Here is a 24991-nt window from a genome sequence, read left to right as displayed (position 1 = left end):
TTGCACCACAAAAAGTAAACAAAAAGAAATAAAACTTTACAAATGTCAGGTCAGCTAGTAGTAATAAGTAACACATTTTGAATGCAAAACGCTGTAAATAAAGATATTGTTATCTTAGATAAATAAATAAATCTATCATTTATGCTATTATCATGGTTACAGTTATTATAATGTTGATTATGATTATGAATGGTGTTATTGATGGTCTTAATTGCCTGCCCTTTGTCTCACGTACACAGATAGGCAAGGCCTAAATGAAGCGGTGTCTATCCAAGTCTATGGTTGCAGCCGACGGTTTGTTAAAAGTGGAACTCCGCTGCCCTGTGCCTCGGAATGCAGCATTAATGCCCTCATCAAGATAGCAGCAAGAAAGGGGATAGATACGTAGAAATCCGGGTTTGGTAAGTTTTTATTAATATCCCATAGATACATTTTTGTGTATTGCAATTTAGCTTTTTTCTTCGTAGCAATAGGCGTAGGCTACGTCTGTTCTCACTGATTGTGAGAAGGAAGGAAGGGAGAGAATGAAAGAAGATTCGCCACGACTGGCATTTACAGATGTTTACATTTGCAGACTATTTGGGAAGATATTTCCGTATTTGAGACTCTGAAAAATAACAGAATAATTTTGAGAAGTGGTAGGGCCTTTACCAGTTGTTCTTATCCAATTGGAAGTACACTCCCCGACACGGGCGGTAACTGGGATGTGGCACGAGGATAATAGTCGTTCTTTGGAGATTGTCAAAATAAAATTTCTTGTTTGGTTGTTGGGCTCGATGGTATTGACTTGTAGGCTAACAATGTTATTACAATGTTTCTATTGTAACGTAGCCTAAATACTACCATTGGTTGTTAAGCTACTGTATCGATCTTATGTTTTTTTTTTTTCTGGTGTAGTCAGCTATTTTGAGTAACGTGATGAAAATATCATGATCTCCGTAGTAGCTAATGTATGTTGATTGACGCATTCAGCGAATCTTGCACTTTCTTAGTGGTCTAAATAGTCTTGATTGTTTGTTAGTGTCCTTTTAGTAATACTATTCAGTAAACTAATGTTTGATATGTTTTCTGTATAAACAATAACATTGGATTACCTATGGTATATAGTAGCCTATATGAAGATTTTAGTCAGTTGCACCTCTGATGTCTTTCACATACCAGTTACAATGTTTTAGCTACCTTACCTTATCATATGTAATTACAAGATAACACTGTCATGTGGGCACAAAAAAATAATAACCACACTATCTAGAGAGGATTCTTCTCAGCTATTTCCCTTATTTGCCATATGCAAGTAAACACTTTGCTGCCAAGATGGTTTTGAACTGGTCATATTGATGAATTGGACACACCCAGGATAGGTCACATGCATGTGTTTTAGTCAAATCTGAGGGTCAGCAAAACTGTCTTTCCCCTTAACATCTGTACATCAGAACATTTAGATGTCATAAATAAGTACATAATAACCTAAACTAGTGTAGAGCATTACTTATTGTTATATTAGTATTCTATCAGCAATGTAGACCATTAACAAAGATCCAATATGGTTAAACAAAAATCATGTACATTTTGAATTATGACTCAAGAATAGTCTATTGCTTTTGTCATCATTGCTGCAGGTCTGTTATTTTACTTCTGCTTGTTACTGTCAGGGTTGGGTGGAACCTTTACATGTTGGTTGTATCACATGAGACAACAGAATTACAGACAGGACCCTTATCACCAGTGCGGGCAAGAGGCAGACACACAAACACACCCCTCTAGACTAATAACGATACTGTGCGATTGTGTTAACATAAGACAGTGAGCTGTGTGTCAATGTAACATCACCAAATGAAGTACTCTGAGCCTCAGGGTAGTGCAAGTCCTAGTTTCAGTTTGTCCCTTGAGAAATAAAGCATGCACAAGACCCGCCCATGTTTAACATATTATCTGTTCCTCTGTTCAGTGGTGCAGCCAGGTAACCTTAGCATTTACCTTTTAAGTGAAACTGCTGAGTGAATTCTGGACAATCGTACAAAAGCTGTTGTAATGGCTTTGGTGCTTTGTGCTTATTAGTGTAGGTAATGAATTAAACTAAGAAGAAGGATGCAGTCTGATTGTTCTTCTGCCTTTAAAGGCCTTAATTCAGGTCTGATAGCGAGATACCATGTGGTTTTATTGCAACATGTCTGACTAACCCTAATTTACATGGCTTTTCAACAAGTTGGACTTAATACAGCCAGAAAGATTCCCAGAGCCAGACTGTTTTTGTTTCTCCCCTAAATGTCACGATGGATTAGAAATGCGTAATGGTCTGTATTAGGGCTGCACAATTAATCGAAATATAATTGAAATTGCGATATTGACATGTGCAATTTCCAAATCTTTGAATGATATGCGCTTCACCCGAGGCTGCAGGCATGCATCGTACATCTGTAATTGTTTTTAGGCTTAGGGTTCGGGTTTGGGTTAGGGGGCTGTAGGTATTTGCGGGTGCTGTAGGTATTTGTAGGTGCTGTAGGTATTTTTGTAGATTACTTAAATTCCTGGACTATTTTTTTTTAAATACTTGATGGATTTTCAATGTTAGTTTGAGTTAACATTGCAACTGCTGGCGAAGAACTGCTTCAAGTTAGAGAGTGGCACCAAGATATTGTCCCACATACACAACAGCATGGTTATTAAAAGTTTTGGCTTCAATGTTGGTGCCTACAAACAAACTTAATATGGGAGAAAATATACCTTAAGTGTTGAGAAATGTTGCTAACCAGCTATGGCAACGGTACAAACATAGCACATAACACTGCAAACTCCATTGCATTAAATGAGCAGTTAAACAATTAGTTTGACACAGGTTGCACCTTCAAATTGGTAATAAGTGTACAATAGAAAACAATGAACTTTAACTTGATTTATTCTCAGTTTAATAGCACATTATGACCTGTATTTTTAATTGAGATTATCTATGCATTTTACACCCATGTTTGAAAATCGCAAATCATAATCGTAATTCAATATTTTATCCAAATCGTGCAGCCCTAGTCTGTATCCATGATTGTCATCAATATGTCTCCTCAGAAATGACGTAAATTAGGTGTTGACTTTCTGCGAAGAGCATGTTTAAATCATTAGGGAGAGAATAAAATACTGGAAAGAGTTATCTTGGTCGGAATAATAATTTCCATAGCGCTTGGATTTACAACGGCATTTTGGAGTAGTGCCAAGCTGGATTGTGACCCTCAATTTTTACTTCAGACACAATTGTCTTCACCCTTGCAAACACCCAGGGGGGCTGTAATGAAAATGTGACACACGCTACCTCAGAAGGTGGCACTCACGAGCTATCGATATCTGAGTTTACAGCACAAAATAAACCAGCGTCTCGATTCTTATTCGATATGTCTCTGGTAATGTAGCGTATGGTAATGTAGTGTATTGTAAACAAGCCCTTATTGAGGATGCTTTATTTCTCAACCCAGCATAACAGGGATACCTCTGATATGTAACTGTCTTGGAATGTGCATTTACGTTCAGTAAGAACATATCCGCAGTGCAATGACGTTTAATAACAACACATCCCAGTGCTATTGGTCCTTAATAACTCACAGTTACTTTCGGTGTCAACATTGGAGGTGACACTTGCATACCATCGGAAACCAGCCGGCAGGGGCAGTTATAAACATATTAATAGTTAAATAGAGTGGCTGTTTGCTAGGGCGTTGTGTTCGGAGATGGTGGGTGGACGTTTCCACAACAGACCTACTGTCCAATGGTTGCAAGTTCTTTGTTGTTGAATTATGTTATATTGACAGGCGTTTTCTGTTTTTGTAACCTTACCCTTAACCTCCATCCTAACCCTAACCCCAGTACTGTGATGCCTAACCATAACCTAAACCTAACATTATTCTTAACCTTAAGGCCAGTACTGTCATGCCTAACCTTAACCCTAAGTTAACCTTAACCATTAACCGTAAATGCTATTCATGATGAGGTATTTTTCATTTTGAATTGATTACGCTGAGGACTGTAATGGCTGATTGACTAAATAAATAATATTTATATATGTTACGGCTGATTCCCAAAAGGACCAACGTAATAGCAAAACCTTAAGGAGCATCGTAATAGTGAGCCTTTAATGACCAGTAGCACTGTGTGGATATGTTGATAGCGAATGTAATTCCACCAATTTATGTTCATACTCCACTTAAGAGGGACGATTGTTATTTCATGCATGTGAAGTAGTCATCCTGTCTACAGTAAGGTCCTGAGAATTTGACTGGACTGGCCTGGAAAAAGAAATCTTCACCTGAGCCACAGAGTACTCACTGGAGCACTGGATGTTTTTGTGACTGTCTTTTGCAAGGAATAGGTTATTTTGCTTGCATATTTCCATTCATTGTAATACCACTGGTTACTTCCTGTAGAAAGAAAAACGATGACAAGTATAATCTGGTGTAGCAGGAGAGCCAACAAGATGTGTTTTTTTCATGTTTAACTGATCCCTGTTTCTTACCCGAGAACCTAATGCACTTTTTAGCATTTTTTCTAGTAAGCCTAGCTGCCTGTCATAGAAAGTATTTTGAATGTATTGCAATCTGAGTTAGAAAAATACTTAATGAAGCTAGCAGTGAAGGTTGGGTAAGACAGCAATTTTATTTATATGAGTTATTATTTGACAGAGTTCTATTTCTCATGGAAAAATACATAGAAAAAGGTGGCTGCCCATTGTGACCTCATGGATTGTCTTAGTGGATAACAGAAACATCTTGGCATAAAGAATACAACTTAATATGCAAATGATGCTAGAAGTATTTTGAAAGATTTCAAATGGGATTTGAACCTAGGTCTGCTTGGTGTTGGCTCTTTTACTTCTGGACAATAAACATGTCCACTAGCAGCATTTCTCTGGGGAGGTTTGGCTGAGGGAGGGTCTCCTCCCACATAACTCACCCCTATCTGTCAGCCTCTCAGCTCTTCCAACCCTCTAGCTCTGCTCAACTTCAACCATAGACCAGACCACTCATAGTCTGCTGACTTCAACAAGTAAAAAGTAGACTTGTGTGGAAAAATAGTTCTTATAAATTAATCTATCTGCCAGTTATTATTATGTTTGCCTATTTTTCTCATTCCTTTCTCTGCATTCTTCTAGAGATTTCTCTTTCTCTCTGGCTGAAGCAGGGATGTCTTTACAAAATCTCTTCCCCCTCTGTTCTTCCTTACATGTCTGTCTCTCTGAGTGAAGCTATGGATATACAGTACAGGCCAAAAGTTTGGACACACCTTCTCATTCAATGCGTTTTCTTTATTTTCATGACTATTTACATTGTAGATTCTCACTGAAGGCATCAAAACTATGAATGAACACATGGAATTATGTACTTAACAAAAAAGTGTGAAATAACTGAAAACATGTCTTATATTTTAGATTCCTCAAAGTAGCCACCCTTTGCTTTTCGATAGCGCTGCAAACCCTCTGTGTTCTCTCAATGAGCTTCATGAGTTAGTCACCTGAAATGGTTTTCACTTCACAGGTGTGCCTTGTCAGGGTTAATTAGTGGAATTTTTTCCCTTATAAATAGGGTTGGGACCATCAGTTGTGTTGTGCAGAAGTCAGGTTGATACACAGCCGACAGCCCTATTGGACAACTGTTAGAATTCATATTATGGCAAGGATCAATCAGCTAAGTAAAGAGAAACAAGTGGCCATCATTACTTTAACAAATTAAGGTCAGTCAGTCTGGAAAATTGCGAAAACCTTGAATGTGTCCCCAAGTGCAGTCGCAAAAACCATCAAGCGCTACAACGAAACTGGCTCACATGAGGACCGCCCCAGGAAAGGAAGACCAAGAGTCACCTCTGCTGCTGAGGATAAGTTCATCCGTGTCACCAGCCTCAGAAATTGCAGGTTAACAGCAGCTCAGATTAGAGACCAGCTGAATGCCACACAGAGTTCTAGCAGCAGACACACCTCAACTGTTAAGAGGAGACTGCGCGAATCAGGCCTTCATGGTCAAGTAGCTGCTAGGAAACCACTGCTAAGGAGAGGCAACAAGCAGCAGAGATTTGTTTGGGCCAAGAAACACAAGGAATGGACATTAAACCAGTGGAAATCTGTGCTTTGGTTTGATGAGTCCAAATTTGAGATCTTTGGTTCCTACCGTCGTGTCTTTGTGCGACGCAGAAAAGGTGAACGGATGGATTCTACATGCCTGGTTCCCACCGTGAGACATTGAGGAGGAGGTGTGATTGTGTGGGGGTGCTTTGCTGGTGACACTGTTGGGGATTTATTCAAAATTGAAGGCATACTAAACCAGCATGGCTACCACAGCATCCTCCAGCGACATGCCATCCCACCCGGTTTGCGTTTAGTTGGACCATCATTTATTTTTCAACAGGACAATGACCCCAAACACACCTCCAGGCTGTGTAAGGGCTATTTGACCAAGAAGGAGAGTGATGGAGTGCTGCGCCAGATGACCTGGCCTCCACAGTCACCGGACCTGAACCCAATCGAGATGGTTTGGGGTGAGCTGGACCACAGAGTGAAGGCAAAAGGGCCAACAAGTGCTAAGCATCTCTGGGAACTCCTTCAAGACTGTTGGAAAACCATTTCAGGTGACTACCTCTTGAAGCTCATTAAGAGAATGCCAAGAGTGTGCAAAGCAGTAATTAGTGAAAAGGGTGGCTACATTGAAGAAACTAGAATATAAGACATGTTTTCAGTTATTTAATTTTTTTTTGTTAAGTACATAATTCCACATGTGTTCATTCATAGTTTTGATGCCTTCAGTGAGAATCTACAATGTAAATAGTCATGAAAATAAAGGAAACACATTGAATGAAAGTCCAAACTTTTGGCCTGTACTGTATTTTATTTTGGGATGCCCAGATAAGAAAATTAATTGGCTGATAATGATAGTCAATATTCATATACAACATTAATTCATGTTACACAATCAGCCAGTGGCGACATCTATACCCATGTTTTGTAATTTCAGTACAGTGTATCCGTGTACCCTGTGTATCCGTGTACCCTGTGTATCCGTGTACCCTGTGTATCCGTGTACCCTGTGTATCTGTGTACCCGTGTACCCTGTGTATCTGCGTATCCGTGTACCCTGTGTATCTGTGTACCCTGTGTATCTGTGTACCCGTGTACCCTGTGTATCTGTGTACCCGTGTACCCTGTGTATCTGTGTACCCGTGTACCCTGTGTATCTGTGTACCCTGTGTACCCTGTGTATCTGTGTACCCGTGTACCCTGTGTATCTGTGTACCCGTGTACCCTGTGTATCTGTGTACCCGTGTACCCTGTGTACCCTGTGTACCCTGTGTATCCGTGTACCCTGTGTACCCTGTGTACCCGTGTACCCTGTGTACCCTGTGTACCCGTGTACCCGTGTATCTGTGTATCTGTGTATCCGTGTACTCTGTGTATCCGTGTACCAGTGTACCCTGTGTACCTCTGTACCCTGTGTATCTGTGTATCCGTGTACTCTGTGTATCCGTGTACCCTGTGTATCTGTGTACCCGTGTACCCGTGAAACCCTGTCATAAATAGAAAAAACTAATTGCTTCTGATGCTTTTTATTTCAGCAATGTACTGTAAATTCAATCATATAAAAGTTATCTTTCTATATATTTTGTCTCTCCAAAATAAGACTTGTAATGAATAGTATATGCTGTGTAATGATTCAAAAAAATTATAAAAGTATTGCTATTAACCAGTAATGTGGTATATCGTTCAATTTACAAAACAACAGACCTCACCTGAGTCTACTCTAAGCCAAAATATCACAGATTGGAAATGTTCAGCTGTACCTGAGAGGAGGTTACTGTGGTAATGGAGACAACAGCACTTGTGTGCATCTGCCTGCTGCCCCTCACTAGCTGCCGAGAATATGACTTTCCTGTAATCATTTCAGTTTAAACTCAAACTAACATTGAAAAGCACCACGTGTGAACAAAACTGTGATTTTTACCGCTGGCATCCGTGCATCCCTAATTTAAAATGTATTTAACTGCATGTTCCAGCACACTCTGGAAGGTGGTTTGTCCCCCTGAGCCAGTCATGATGTTAAGCCTACAGTGGATATAAAAATTCTACACACCCATGTTAAAATGGCAGGTTTTTGTGATGTATGAGACAAAGATAAATCATGTCAGAACTTTTTCCACTTTTAATGTGAACAATTCAATTGAAAAACAAAGTGAAATCTTCTTCATATGAATGGGCTATGGAGTAGGGTGGCAAGATGGAAACCTTTTCCAAGCCCGGCTGAAGTTTGCAAAAACAAACGCACGTGGGAAAATGTGTTATGGTCTGATGAAACCAAAATACCAAAAGCTATGTTTGGTGCAAAAACGGCACTGCACATCACTGCACATCACCCAAAGAACACCATACCCACAGTGAAGCATGGTTGGTGGCAGCATCATGCTTTGTGGCTGTTTTTCTTCAGCTGGAACTGGGGCCTTTGTCAGGGTGGAGGGAATTATGATACATTTAACATTTTTCCCCCTCAAAGATTTCAGTTTGTTTTTCAATTGAATTGTTCACATTATAGGTCACATTGAAGGTGGGAAAAGTTGATTTATCTTTGTGATTTTCATCACAAGAACCTGCCATTTTAACAGGGGTGTGTAGACTTTTTATATCCACTGTAGATTATAGAATTGTCTCAAGATGTAGCGTAGGACATTCTTTTTAACCACATGGTGTTGTTGTAATGTTCACGTTTATCTCTGTTTGACTAAGAGCAATGCACTTTTGCACACATGCTCAGGGATGTGAGTTTTGAAAACTCATACAATAGCTCATAGACCAGTACCATGATTTTGACTGAACTTGAATAACGTGTCTTGTCAAATGGCTCAGGGCGGTAGTGCATCAATCGTTGGGGACAACATGTTTTTATTTTAAGAGTAATTGTAAAGTTGTAAAAGGAAGTAACATTAGTTTGTAACAACTCTATACTTTGACTTACAACTAGTACACGTACAGACTAGAAAGAAACTAGCTATTCATTTTTCTAGAAAGGTGTTCTACTCTGAAGTAGATCAGTCCAGACACTTGTTGCAAAGGAAATTGTTGTCTCTTTCTTATCTCTACTGTCCTAACACCGTGTTACGTAGTCCCATAGTCTAGGCCTACCTCTGTCTTCAGCTTGTTCTTGACTGTATGCTCTGTAGAGATAGGCCTAGTCTTGTTACTGTCATGCCTCCCTTGGAGGTCTAGATCATTTTGCCAAAATGTTTTCAAAGAACCACTGGCTTTTAGACTACATTTCAATAACAGTTCCTCACATTCCTGTTGTTGTACCATATATAAGCATACTTTTTATTTTTGTCACCGTTTTTAGACATTGTGTGACACGTTAAGCATATACTTATTTGTATGCAAGTTTGAGTCAACCATTCACAACAATACTTACAAAATGGCTAACTTCCCATCCGTGCACTATTGTGCATCCTGCAACACTAATTTAGTAAACGTTGTAGTTCTGGAATGTTACTGACAATATGCAAGGCATCATTGCTTTAAGCTCAGTTTATACACCTATGGCTTTTTATATTTTTACAAGGATAAGGCCTTGTGGCTGTGTGTGTTAGACTGTCTGTATATGCCTGCCTGTGACTCAGTAATGATGTTACTACTTGTGTCTTTGAAAAATGTAAGAGTATTCCGTCCTTGTACCTAAGGAATACTCCTGCCTGATATTATCACAATATTACACGTGGTACCTTTTGCTCTACAAAATCCAGAATATTGCACCTGTACTTATAGTACATGCTCCTTGTAGAACTAAAAACAGATGTGAGCGCATATTATATATTCTCTCAATTTAAATTCTAGGGGAGGGCCATCTACAAGTGCATTTATGAAGGTAGGGAATTAGGGGTGTTAAGAATTCAGGAGAGTGAAGGTACTTCTAAGCATCCAGGGCAGTCGGGTCAACCTTGAAACAAAGGCAACGTTTAGCTCTCTGCTGCCCCATTAGTCAAAGAGTCCTCTGTTTTCCTCTGCTAGGGATGGTTAGTATGCATTGTTGGGTGTCTGAAAGCTCAGACTGGGGAGCTGCCTTACCACACATTTGCTGCATAATCTGTAATTTACATAACTGAATCAATCTCACAGAATGTTTCAAACATGATCTTTAAAAAAAGTTTGCATGCTTTAGATTTAAATCCAGAGGAGGAACCTGATTGGCTATGTATTATCAAATGGTGCCAAATTGTGATATTATTTTTATATCAACAGAGATGTATTGTGGTCACTTTAAGCAATAAGTTATTGCTCAAATACAATTTATAGCTACTAATTATTCCCTCTGTAAACATGCTAGACATTAATAAATAATACTGGCAACTGCCAAACTTGGGTTTAGCTCATGACATGCTCATGACACATGACAACAGAAATCCACAATGGAATGTCAATCGCAACATACAACATACTCTGTTGTACAGAGAAAAACATAGATTTATAAGGAAATATCACTAGATCGATATCTAGAACAATAACTAGCCAATTAGGGATTTTGATTCACACATTGTTTGGGGAAATAAGAATATATTGAATAACTAGAAGTAACTGTAATCATATGAAGGTTTTTAAAAGACAAATCTAACATTTCCTTGTCCAACTTTGTTGCAGAGATTGTCTTGCTAGTTAGCTACAGGGTGTCATCTCAGCAGTGGCTAGCAATGACAACAAAGGGATACGTTACTGTAGTATTTCTTATAATAGGTTTAGAAACCAATGTCCAATACTAAACATGATCCTCCTGGATAGTCTGTCTAACTAATGATTATGCATTAGCAAAAAGCCCCATAGCAAAAACATTTTTTACCTGACCCATGCCCAAGTCTATCAGTACCTACAGTCAGTGGTACTGTTCCCTAAAACAGCCCTGTGTTCCTTGTCAATTTGTTTCAACAATCTTCATATTTCCAATCTCACTTGTTCTAGCCCTGTGGTATCGCCATGATCACCATGACAGAGTGATTTTGTTGCTTGCTCTTTATTGGAGCATAACACCCAGAGCTGCTGCTGAGTAGAAGGTACCTGAAAAGCTTGTTTTTAACAGTATCCTTTTAAACAATAAAATGGAAACATATTTACCCCACCTTTTATGATAATTTTGGGTAATATAATCCATGATATAAAAACATGTATTTTTACTATCACAATTACACACAATTAGACACAATCAGAAATGGTGTTCTACTATCAGTAAATCAGTGAAGGGAAGTTGTGAGGTGCCAGGGTTGCGAGTGCGTAAAGGAGAGGCAAAAATGAAAACAACAAAACGACTCCGACACGAAGAACGTTTCTGATTCTTTATCTTTACTTGTGCGAATACAGCACCACACGGTCTTCACGGACTGGACACCATAACCTTTGAGGTGCAGGTGATAAACAAGAAAGTTGAAAATTGAGAAATTGAGAACATAATTGGTGATGAGGAGCAGGTGTGTCTATGGAGTGGGCTGCTGTACCATCATCTCCTGCCGGAAGTTTGTAAGCCAGCGAGGTGGAGTGCCAGAGTGGGAGAGGGCACCCAGCGCCACGCGAAGCAGCCATGGAACTGAAGAATTGTACACTTTTGGATAAAAAATATATAATTGGACTGGAGTCAGAGAGTATTCCCATGAGATCCCTGTCGCTCTCTGAAGGGTGCTGCTTAGGTTACAGTGGAAACTGTTTTCTCCCAAATACCTGCCTTCAATTTATTTGACTTAGGCTACCATCAGTTTACCATTTATCACATTGTATATGTCACATGCTTCATAAACAACAGGTACACTAACAGCTTACTTATGGACCATTTTACAACAATGTAGAGAAAAAAGTAAGAGGGTACGAATAAATAAAACAAATACATAAAATGATTGTAAAATAGTTTCCGTAAGCGTTATACCAGACTATAGAGAGACAAGAAGTGAACTTCCAGAACATCAAATGTGATGTGTTAATATCAGACAGAGAGGTCATAAGCTGTCTCTCTTTAAATGTCTCCTATAATAGTGAGTTATCATGGTGGACAGTTCTGTACTTTTAAGTGCAGAAATTACTGAACAGGTGATGGCTAGTCCTGATACTGTTTTTGAGAGAAGTGAAAAGTGAGCTTACCCAGAGGAAGTGCATACTATAGCTTGGCAGGGGTCATGGTGTAAGAAAAGGAAAGGGAGGCCTGCCTGGGGAAGGTTTTCTGGGCCTACAATCCTCCTGTTTTCCCCATTACATTTTCCAGGAAGTCTACAACTGGCCTCTGAGGTGAAGGCATGCAGAGTCATCTGGTTCCTGTAGATTCATTGCCCTGTCTCACATTTCTCCTTAATTCTTTCACTCATACATTCTCTATCCTTATCTACCATTACCAGTATTTCTGTCTGTTTTCTCACTTGAATCTAGCTGGACACATTCAAAACACTTTACTCAAGCTGATGTTAGGGCTGTTTTGTTATGGTTCATGTACTGAAAATGCTGTTATACTATCAAAACTATTTTTTATCATCGTGAAAGGATATTGTATGAGTATCCAAATGACTAACTAATGGTGAGTCAAGTTACATTAAATACAGTCAGTTGGTTTTCCAGTAGTCTACAGAAATCTTTTCAGTCAGTGTGCCATTGATGAGTCACAAATGTCATTTGTGTACTGTCAGTATACTGTCTGTTTTGTACCTCATTGTTGTTGACCTTACTCTGGCTTCACAAATCCATAATTCCACTCATTGTTTAGCAGTAGCTTTAGCGGTAGATGCTAGGCTGCGCTTTATGTCACAAGAGCAGTCACCTGGGGACACCACGACGCCTGTCACCTGACGACGACACCTGTCACCTGACCACACGCCGACTTTATCTCACCTGGCATTTCTCATGCGGCAGTCCTGTGATCTGCTTCTCCTGATGTGTCCCTTGATAGTCCTCAGCCCTCCCCTTACCTCTTCTTTTCTGAAGAGAGTGTGATGTCACTTTATAGCCAAGCACCTCTCGTCTGTTGATAAGCATTTAGTATTGTACAATAAAGTACACGTGCAAAATAATCCTGACTGAGGTCTGTATGCAGGTAATAGACTGTAATTAATAAGCCTTCAGAAACCGGTTTCTTAGGATATGGCTAGGCGTGGATATTTGGTTTATTCACTCTGCTTGATTAAAAACGTGGCTGTGACAGACTTGATTGATTTATTCTCTTCTGTGAAATGTGTCGTCAACCGACATGACTAAATCCTGTGTGCCGCAGCATGTTGGTTTATCTCTTGTCGATCAATTGATCAGATGAATTGATCATGACATCACACGGATTTGACGGACTACTCCATCACTATTCAAGAGTGTAGTTATGGGCTGTGTTATCAGGGATAGTGGAAGTGGAAGATGGCGTAGGGGGAAATATTACAAACACGGGACGTCAGAAACATTTAGATGTTCTCTGGATGATTTTTTCACAATTCCATATATGTTTTGTTTAGCTCCTAGTTATTCCCAGACAATTAAGACGTTTTAGGACCTAGGGAGCATGTTCTAAAAACATCCTCAGGAACTTCTGTAAGAACTACGTCCTGATGACATTGTAAAATGAAAGTCTTGAACGTCCTAAAAGTTCCTTACATGAGTCTCATTACATCTTGGTAACTTGCAGCAGGAAAAGGCCTCTCAGAATATGTTCCTCTGGGACCACTATACGGTGTAGGCCTAGACATTAATGTCTTGAGAACATCTTAAAAAGGTTGTGACATAATCTTGACATGGTCCTTAGTAAAGGATGGGAAATTCCTGGGAACTACTATAAGGTTCACCAGAGAACCTTAGCTTGGGACCATCACATAACTTATGTCCTGAGGACTATAGTGAAATAAAAATGTGTCGCCTTGAGACCATGATGCAACATTCTTTGGAACGTTATGAAAGGTCTCCTTGAGTGTGATGTGTGAAGTTGGAAGACAGTGAAGAGCGGTGGCTGTCTGGCCCTGTGCCTGAATGTACCTTTCGGATTCAGTGTTGTCTTGGGCTCCTTCTTGCACTCAGTATATCGTCTGGGGAATCTTACTGAATTCCTGCAGTCTGGCTGTACACTCGAGTCATTTCAGCTACTCAGACCAACAAGGCGAGTAGATAGGAATAGTATAGCCCAGTGTAGTCAAAGTTTTACCACCCTGTACTACGCTGTGTATATATAGGTCATTTTTGCTAGGGCCTGGGAAATGCACTCCATTTAACCTTAGTGGAAACTTTCCCTGATTGGCCCTGAAGTTAGATGTGATGAAGGAAGATTGCATGCCTGACACATTCTCAGTTGGCCTTCTTGTCTCATTCACAAGATTTATTGTTTTCAAAGAACCTATGACGATTACATTATGTTTCAGTAATAGTAATAGTACTGTTATTTAGTTTACTGTACTTTACACATTTAAAATTAAGAAGAATGAGGGATATATCAGAGTAATATACTGCCCTTTTGCACACTACTACACAAATTCACGCCCCAACTTCTATAAGCACACTCACCATGTACACACTGTCCCTCCTCACTGACACACACATTCAATTACATGCATACTGTACACATAGTCAATGCTTCTTTACCATGTAGAATATACATCATGTAGAAGACTAGTTATTTAGAATTTTCTTATCCTGTACTTTTTATATATTTTTGACATTTGTAAATGTGTAATTATTATAATCATGTTGATTTTATTTTGACATGTTATTTAATTTAGTTTATTTATTTAACTAAAAGCAAAGCTTAGGAGGCAAGGCACTGGCGTTTCACTACACCTGCAGTAAACTCTCCTGTGTGTGAGAAGTAAAATGAATGAAAAAATGTACAGTCAACCCCAAAATGATTGACAACTATGATAACAGTGAGAAAAAAATCTGTAGAATAAAACAACACAGTTAATAAGCTATATTTTATACAGACAAGTAAGAGCAAACTGTATTCTTTAATACTAATTACATATCTCAGACAACCTTTTAGAGGTATTAGTATATTTATTTTTCAAATAGATAGGTGTCAACATTATTAGAAACCACTAATGATTCTTAATTCAAACAAATAAATCCACGTGTCAACCACCACTCTCACAGGGAATTCAAGGGAAAAGCTCTGTTCTGTTTTTCTGGCAAGGGGGGAACACACATTACTTAAAACAAGGCTGGCAATATAATTTTGACATTTCATGTTTCGGGAAATACGTTAATCTCATTAATTTTTATTGTTTATTTTCTAGTCTTTTAAAAAATAATTATTCCTATAGAAAATGTCCTCCCCTGGTTTTGACCAATCTATTGGTTCACGGCCTTTCAGTCGTTCTACTACTAAATTTAACTGACAGAATAGTTTTGGAGCCTACACAAGTATTTTGGTACACTCGCGATAACATCTTTAGTTGTTCTGCTTCTCTTGATATATCTCATTGTGCGCATTATGGAAGTCGGTTGCACATTACCTCCTCTATAAAAGTGCTTAGCTCAGCAGTCAGTCAGCAGGGCCAGGTTGCTGCCACCCCCATTATCCTTCCTGTTCGCTCTGGGCTTCCACCTGTCACCATGGCTACTGAAAACAAAGACAGGAAGTTATATGGGCAAACCACTTTTTCCTGGTCAGGCACATCCAGGGTCAACTGACATTCCATTAGGTCATCAGCTTGAGGTATATAGCACTTGAGTTTCCTACATTGTCGATCAATATACTGTAGTCTATAGACGGTATTACATTTGTTTAGAACTTGGTTTGGTTTTCCTATATGGCTACTTTTGACCATTTGTGAAGGTTTTCCATTGGCCTGTGTGAAGACTGGCTAAGATGCACATGACGTATCTCCACAGAATGTGCTACCTATCATTTATTTCAATAGATTCAATATATTGGACACACAGACAGTTGTTTACTGTTCACCCTGTCGAAGTGGGCTCATTGATTGCAGAGCTCACAACCTATGCTTGTGAGGAACATATTGATACACATCAATACCTTTGATAGCAATGCATGTACATGTTAGAAATCAATTGGATCTTTTTTTATTAACAATTACCATTAAAGCATAATTAACTTTCTTAAGGAACATTACCAAGTTTTCAGATTTTATAACATAAAATAGCAGTCTAGTGTGTGAGTTTGTGTGTATTTATGCTGAGTTGAAGCTGGAAAAGCTATTCAGAAATCCTATGAGGGAAAGAGAAACAGGTTAAAGGGTTTTAGTTATTAGTGGTTTAGGTGACATGTAGAGGCTTGAAAAGCAGGTTTTCCAGACTGGGTTGGTGCTCTTCCCTTACAGTTACTTTGCATGTTTCTTTCCTCTGTTCTAAAAGTATTAAACATTGATTTCTGTTGCTCCTCTGTTAAATGGGAATGTCTGACTTCAGCCCTGTTACAGAAACCAAGCTGCCCCTCTGCATTTTAATTGACCTTACAAAATGTCTACTCCTGTATCTGATATAAAAAACGGAATTACTAAATGTTATGTTTTTGCTATTATTATTAGTAGTAGTAGCATTATTGTTATTATTTGAAGTAGCAAAGATCACCTGTCAAATTTAGGTTTTATCCAAATTAGCAATGACAAAGCCCCCATCCCCCACCCCACTGCAAGATTTTCTAAAATTTTTCTCAATGAAGTTCGAACACAATTACTTTTATATATTTGGCAGATTATCATTTCTTCATCATCTTTGTCAAGGGATGTGAAATTGGCCAAATAATATTATAATTTCACCTAGTAAACTAGTCAAACTAAAAGCATTGGTATAGTTTTCTGTGCATGTGGATCTATTTCCCTGAATGTGACTTACTATGAATCCTTTTAGGTTGCACTTAAAATGGGGATAATATTGTTCAAAATGCCACCCTAAGCTTAATGTAGGCATTACGGTTCATTACATTTAATGGCTGGTATTGCCCTTTATACTGAATGTTGAACCCATTCAAGCTAGCTGTTAAAGTCTGCTGAGAAATTCCTGACCAGACTTTTAAGCAGTGTGAGGATTGGGCTAGACTGCACCCTAGGCTGGTTTGGTTTGACAAGCTTTGTTAGACCACTTGTAAGGTGAGAAAAGTTACCCATACTGTGGGTTTGAGTAGGTGATAAGATGTGACTGTGCATCGTGAGCCTACTATGTGTGGGGCAGTTGCTATTGTTAGCTGTGTGTGTTCACTGGCTGACTGTTGTACTTTCTGTCTGTACAGGTGGTGTCAGTGAGTGTTTGGGTATTGTGGTGTGTGTGTGTGTGTGTGTGTGTGTGCGTGAAAGGGACAGAGACCGACGATGGCTGCCAGTAAGAGTAAGAACCAGAGTTCTCTGGCCCTTCACAAGGTCATCATGGTGGGGAGTGGTGGAGTGGGGAAGTCTGCCCTGACACTGCAGTTTATGTATGATGAGGTAAGAACACACACATTTAGAAATGCTAACCTAATTTTCTTGACGATGCCTCCCAGCCTATATTCCCATACCACATTTTGTGATAAAGTGGCTGATAGACTAACCCTGTGAGTGTCCTTTGCTCTCTGTCATCACTTCAGTTTGTGGAGGACTACGAGCCCACCAAGGCAGACAGCTACAGAAAGAAGGTGGTGCTGGACGGAGAGGAGGTCCAGATTGATATCCTGGACACGGCTGGACAGGAAGACTATGCTGCCATCAGAGACAACTACTTCAGGAGCGGAGAAGGCTTCCTGTTAGTCTTTTCCATTACAGAACATGAGTCCTTCACAGCTACTGCAGAGTTCAGGTTGGTGCCAGTCAGAATTTTATGAATCAGTCTGGAAACTGTGATATTAATGATAGAAGACTCAGAAGCTCAGATTTATGTGTGCATCTTCCGTAGAGCAGGCCTACACTTAAAATACACTGCTCAAAAAAAAGGGAACACCTAAATCACACATTGGGTCTTGATGAACGAAATATATTAAAGATCAAAATCTTTACTGTACATTGTGTAATTCATTGAGAACAAAATGACGTAACAACGATCAATGGAAACTCACCACCAAAATCACCAACTGATTGAGGGCTGGATTCAAACTAACACTGAAAATCTAAGTAAATAATTGAAATCACAGGCTGTTCCAATTTGCGTGAATTTCATCACGGCACCTCATAATGTCACTCGGTAGTATGTATGGCCCCCATGTGCCTGTATGCACTCCTGACAACATCTGGGCATGCTCCTGATGAGACAGCAGATGGTGTCCTGGGGGATCTGCTCCCAGACCTGGAACAGGGCATCAGTGAACTCCTGGAGAGTCTGTGGCGCTACTTGGCGGCATTGGATGCACCAATACTTAATATCCCAGAGGTTCTTAATTGGATTCAGGTCTGGGGAACGTGAGGGCCAGGAATGACATCAATGCCTTCGTCATCCAGGGACTGCCTACACACTCTGGCCACATGAGGCTGGGTATTGTCCTGCACCAGGAGGAACCCAGGACCCACTGCACCATCATAAGGTCTGACGAAGTGTCTGAGGATTAGATTAGGTCTGTGCGACTCTCCAAGGATATGCCTCCCCAGACCATCACTGACCCACCACCAAACCGGTCAAGTTGGGTGGTTTTGCAGGCATCATAACGTTCACCATGGCATCTCCAGACTCTTTCACATCTGTCACATGTGCTCAGTGTGAACCTGCTATCATCAAGAGAACGGGCCGCCAGTGTCAGACCTGCCAATTCTGGCATTCTCTGGTGAATGCGAATTAAGCTACACGGTGCTGGGCTGTGAGCACAGGATTCACTAGAGGAAGTTAGGCCCTCATGCCACACTCATGGAGTCTGTTTCTGACAGTTTGGTCAGAAACATGCACACCAGTAGCCTGCTGGAGGTCATTTTGTAGGGCTCTGGCAGTGCTCCCACTGTTTCTCCTTACACAAAGGAGCTGATACTTGTCCTGTTGCTGGGTTGATGCCCTTCTATGGCCCTGTCCAGGTCTCCTCGTGTAACGGCCAATCTCCTGGTATCTCCTCCATGCTCTTGAGACGGTACTGGGAGACCCAGCAAACCTTCTTGCGACGGCACGTATGGATGTGCCATCCTGGAGGAGCTGGACTACCTGTGCAACCTGAATGGGCTGCAGGTACCGCCTCATGCTACCAGTAGTGACAAAACTAGAGAAGAAACAGTCAGGAAGGATGAGGAGAGAGCAATTGTCTGTGGCCACCAGAGGGGTTGTCTTGCTTTTGCCCCTCCAGTGCAGCTGTTGTCACTTCCATTTGCACCAAAACAGGTGACACTGATTTACGATCGCTTATGATTCCTGACTGGACTGATTGATATCCCAGAAGTTTAATTGACTTAGTGTTATACTTTGATGACTACGTGATCCCTTAATTATTTGAGTGTCATATTTTATTTACTCGTCAATGTCTTCATTGTAGGGCTATGAACCTGAATTCCCTTTCCCCTGTTTTGCACCTGACCGTAATGCTCGTATCTGGATCCAAATAAGTCTGCAGTCAATGTGTGATGTGTGTGTGTGTTTTAGGGAGCAGATCCTACGGGTGAAGGCAGAGGAGGATAAGATTCCTCTGCTGGTGGTGGGGAACAAGTCTGACTTGGAAGACCGCAGACAGGTGTCTGTAGACGAGGCCCGAGCCAAGGCAGAAGAGTGGGGGGTGCAGTACGTCGAGACATCAGCCAAAACACGAGCGAACGTTGATAAGGTACCGTACCTTAGGACTTAGTGTGTCTCATTTCATGTCGCAGAGAATTCTACATGCCTCTTCTGTATGCCTCTTCTTCATGCTATTTTCAAGGTTATACCGAAATAGTGGACTACACTTAATAATTGTCTCTTTCTTTCTGGTAAATGTGTGTGGTAATATCTCTTTTTAATTCTTAAGGTATTCTTTGACTTGATGCGGGAGGTGCGAGGCAAAAAAATGTCAGAAAACAAGGACAAAAATGGAAAGGGGAAGAACAAGAATAAGAACAAGAAGAGTTTCAAAGAGCGATGCTGTTTACTCTGAGCCCAAAACGGACCTTTACCACACGACACAATCTATTGTTATGCCCAGGAACCAACCTGAATATGTTCAAAACAGTCATCCTTGCGTTGAATCAGAAGATGTCTGTAAATTTTTTTTTCTCTTTTTGTAGTAGTATTGTTTAGCAGTTTTGGGGTCCGTTCCATTTCAAGCCTTTAAATTCTGGGAGTAAACTAAAATTCCAATTGCAATTTTACTTGTTTCTGTAGGTAATTGATATTTGGCATTTCACTTAGCTTCTTAAAGTGAAATTAAATTGACCTGAACTCACTTGTTTACCACATTCCCCTCCACTGTTCTTGCATCTAAAACTTCAGGTTGGATAAATATCCTGACCATTTATTTTTATTACATTATGACCAGTCTTCTACAACTCTGACTGGAATGTAACCTTTGACCACCCCCTGATAATGACAATTCATTGACCAAGCCACCTCCAACACTAACTTCAGTCTGCTTTGATCCTGTTCTGTTTTTCAGTAGATCTATCCTTTGTGATCATACCATTTATTTTCAAGAATGGGGATTTTATTCTCTTCAAGAACAGAAATGTAGCAAAATACATATTCTATGCTTTTTACTGTATGTCTATGTAAGAATGGACATCAACACTAAGCTCTGTTTGTTAATGAACAAAAACGAATATTGGCTAGTTAGAAACAGTTGGTGGGCTAGGACTTGTCAATGTTTCCTGTATATGATAAAGCAATTGTCAATCAAGAAGGCTCATTGCCTTATGATTCAAAGCACATTTGATATTATTAAGGCCAAGAGTTTCCCTGGGTCAGTTTAAATGGTCAGGAAAAACTCCTGGCCCTAGTCTAAGTAATGGATGTTGAGGTGTGAAGTTGTAATAGTTTACTAATCAGAAGTCCCTTTGCTGTGGCCCCCTGCTGACCTGTCCTGGCAAAATAACTGAAATTGAACATCAATTTGTCAGTTAGAGATAGGGGTCAGTTTGTTGCCATTAACTCAGCCAGTCATCTTCAGCAGTGAGTTTTTAATATTTGTACTTATGAATTGTATTCAACTGTTTTTGTAGAAAGTGCACTACATTGTTGCCAATATCTTAAGAAAAGAAACATTTCCCATGCCAGAAAATGCTAAAGCAGTTTGTGCCCATATTTAGGATAACTTGGTATTGGGCCATTCCAGGCCAGCATAGCCCAGTAATATTTTGGTATCTCAGATTGTTCTGAAAATTCTACCAAAAAATTCTACAAAAAAGAAATATATATATTAGTCATATAAATGCAGTGTCATAATTTGGCTGTTGCGTCAAAACAGACATGTTGGTGTGTATATACTCATAATTGTGTGCCTTCAAATATGGAGTCCTGTAAGATTTTGAAATACATTTCCCACATTATTTATTTACCAACATTAATATTTTAAATGTACCCTTCTCGGGTTTTTCTTCATTTTCAGACATTGTTTCCAGGGGGGATATTCTGTTTCTTCTGAAGTTAGGAGACAGTTTATCAGAACCACTCACGGAGTGAATGGAAATATGAATTTCTAGGAAATGATCTGCTGTGGCATAATTTGTAACTGTTGCTTATGCCTCATTCACATAAACAGTATTTCATTATGATGAACATTCTTTTCACACAATCCGGTCCCACTACTGCTTGGACAATGGCATAGTCTGTAGTGCATGGAGGAGAGCCTTTACATTTGAGACAGCAGAAATATGTTTTTGGAAAATAGTCAAAGATTTTTTACTTTTTCCTCAAGTTGAAAATGTATCCTGGGTCAGTTTCACAATGGAGAATTAAACCGCTACAGGGCCTTGTGTTTCCTCTCTGTTGTGGAAGGTCTTGAAAAGAATGACATTGGGCACAACATGAACTCGGTTTTACATTTGATGTGTACAAGTCTTTATATATCACATGGAACATCTGCATGTGCCATATCTGAAGAAAGAAAACTGACAAATGATTTCCATGTACAGTATACATTTGCTCACCCCATACCCATGTGTACAAGAAATGCTACGACAGTGTAAAGGCTAACTTCAATGTTTAAGATCTGTTGTGAATTCATACATGTAAATTATAACGAGTATAATGGCACCAATATGCTGTCTTTACCATGCACGGTCAGGTATATGTCTAAAAAGGGATGAAATTGGCCAACAACATAATTTTATTTGAATAAAAATACAAACGTCAAGAGCATTTAAAACATCCTTCTCTCCAATAACATTTTAATGTGAGAACTGACGAAACAATCTGAGGTACCAAAAAGATTTTGGGTCAAGCAGGTCTTCCAACTAATCACTCTTTTAAATATATAAATGTTTGCTAAATATGTATGTCAATTTATAGAGGGATACTGAGCTTGTTTGCTTTTTCTGTTCCATCCTACAACAGTACAGTCCTATTTCCAACCACTTCCCTAACCATTTCACTTTTTTCTAATGTGTGTCCCTTTTTTTTTTACAGCTAGTCTAATGTTGCTAGTTTTTTCACTGTGTTTACTGAAAACAAACAAAAAAAGACTTCTCGCCAAATAAATGCTTTTTTTCTTTGTAAACTTGGTGGCCTTTTTTTTTTTTTTTTAGCAAAGTATACATGTCATTCAGGTCAGTGGTGAATAATTGAACCCGTTAGAATGGTCAATCCAACCGCCTGCAACCTAGACCCAGGTGACTTAGTGGAGTAACAGGAAATGATAGATGCCCGCCAAGCTGCCTCACGCTGGGCACCTCCCCTGTTTTCCCCACTAGCGATTCTGCTCACTGAAAATGTGATTTTAAATATGCATTAATCAGGGTTAAGGCTGGAATAAAACACCACCTGCAACCACACCAGCGGTAATTGATATTGCCGGAGCTGTGGATAGTAACTGACTCATGCTGCCTGTCAAGTTTGACCCAGTTAATTAATTCCCTTTTAATTAGCAAGTTGATGTCATTAGGCATAGGCGCTTATGCCTGCAAATGGTTTCAGGACGACCTTTGTGATAGAACTATATTGTGCCTGAAGGTTAAATCTGGATTTCTAGAAGTGCATAAGGGGATACCAAAGGGTTACATTTTTGGTCTCCTGTTGTTCATAATATTTACTGTGAAAAATGTTAACGTACATTTTTCTGCTGACAATATACAGTACAGAATTCTGTAACCTTGACACCCCATGAACAAAAGAAAAATGTGTGCAGCTTCAGAATGCTCAACTTTGCTCTACACCTCTATGCAAATTCGATGCATGTAGAGGTTTATTGTAAAAATACCCGCAATTCACTTTCGTTTCCAGCACCTCCTGATTTACAAATTAATTAATTTTCAAGGGTTCAGGGAGGGTCACCTGAAAGTATATTTGAGGACCATCCATTTTCAATTCAGACAGATCCAACTCTCTCCAGGTATCCCTCATTATAAATCAAGTACACTCCCTTATCTTTTTTATTTTTATAGAGTAGCCTACAGCTCATATTTCTGCAGGATGGAAAGGAGTTCGGAAAAGGAGGGGCATCGTGGGTGTGCAGCCTCTTCTACGGAAGAGAACTACGAGAGAAATCTTCTTAGAGGACAGATTATCCAGCATATAAACCAATAGTTTGATGATGATTCCAGAAGTAATCAGGCTCAGGCCGATCGCAACTGGGCAACAGTAGAACACTGTGGTAGATGGCCTACTGTCTACGGTCCATTTACTCAAACTCTGACCTACTGTGGACAAACTCTGGAATAGGTGATTATGACCCAGACAGTCTTGTACAGCTGTGCACTTATTAAAACAATTTGGACCTCAGTCCACGTGACAACTCGTTACTGCCAATACTGAGTTGTTCAACCTTGTGATACTTTGAGGTGCCTGTTCTCTTGAAATAGCAATTTATCATGTGAATCATTTCACTTTGCAATCAATGGAGTGAATACCTTCAATCATACGAACAAAATTCAATTAAAGTTTGACTCCATAAATAGCTCTGTAGCCTATAATTTCCATTTGCTTTCAAATGGCCCCTTTAGCCTATGAATTAAATTCACTTTCACAATTTGTTTCACGTTGAATGCGTGTTTCTATCCACATGAATACTCCCTATCAAAGACAACCTTCTTACTCGCTTTGTCTTAACTAAATTTACTTCTTTTCCATGGGAAAGCGATAGGCAACTGGCCTCTGTATTCAACTAAATAAGTTTACAAACTAATTTAGACCAATCCCATCACCTTAAATGTAAATCCACTTCAGTCTCGTTTCATCGCACAAATTCGTTATACCCATATCAAGATATCAACACGCAGTACCATTTCCAAAGAGGTAGAATAGTCTCTACCATTTTCAGGTGAGAGAGAGGAAGGAAGTCATGCAGAGGGGCTTAACTATTCTACCTTTAAGATGTCAGGGGAGAAGTTAACATTAAATGTTCTCACAAAACAATAACTACTCTGACAAATGAATCAACCTTATGGATCCTCGCAGGGGGAAACAACATCTGGAGCACTGCCCAGACAATATGATCATGTTAAATGAATGTCATTAATAGTTCTGCAGTAAAAAAAATACAAATAATTGATGTTTTCATTCTACAGTGAGTGGTAGGCAGGACACCGCCTTCCTTTTGTCAGTAGGAAACAATAGAAGGTTAATTGACCAAGGTATGGTTTTACATCACAAAGAAGATTCGTTATGGAAAACATGGTAAAAAAAAAACTACAACTGATTACTGGATTACTGGATCAGTAACATATTTTGGCGAAATAACTGACACTATGATATTGATTTTGTACATTGGGAAAGGGAGAGGAGAGACAGATTATGGTAATCAATAAGAATATTGACATATAATTATTTACATGATAATTCTGAAGAAGGATGCAGAGGGTTGTACTGGCTCACACCAACAGGGATAAATAGGTAATAAAACAGCAATGAGTCTAATGTGCTTATGTGGAGTCTTAAGCAGATTATCCTCTGAATAGGATAGGTGAGGTCCTAGTAGTTTAACCTTGGGTACCGGGAGATTATAATCCCTTGCAATGGGAGAAGTTCTCATTCATC

The 24991-nt window shown here is 39.5% G+C and overlaps 1 protein-coding gene across 1 annotated transcript; it reads left to right on the top strand.

The window, feature by feature from the left end:
• Positions 1–263: 263 nt before the first annotated feature.
• LOC105024679 (ras-related protein Ral-B) lies at positions 264–22517 on the top strand. The gene is made up of 5 exons (XM_010894759.5): positions 264–401; positions 17184–17376; positions 17517–17725; positions 19478–19655; positions 19836–22517. Exons 2-5 carry the CDS (start codon positions 17263–17265, stop codon positions 19959–19961), a joined length of 627 nt encoding a protein of 208 aa, XP_010893061.1. The 5' UTR covers positions 264–401; positions 17184–17262; the 3' UTR covers positions 19962–22517.
• The last annotated feature ends 2474 nt before the right edge of the window (positions 22518–24991 follow it).

The sequence above is a fragment of the Esox lucius genome, chromosome 16, assembly GCF_011004845.1.
Source record: "Esox lucius isolate fEsoLuc1 chromosome 16, fEsoLuc1.pri, whole genome shotgun sequence".
NCBI lineage: Eukaryota > Metazoa > Chordata > Actinopteri > Esociformes > Esocidae > Esox > Esox lucius.
The sequence above is the reverse complement of the archived record's forward strand: the minus strand, read 5'-3'. Positions and strand labels throughout refer to the sequence as shown.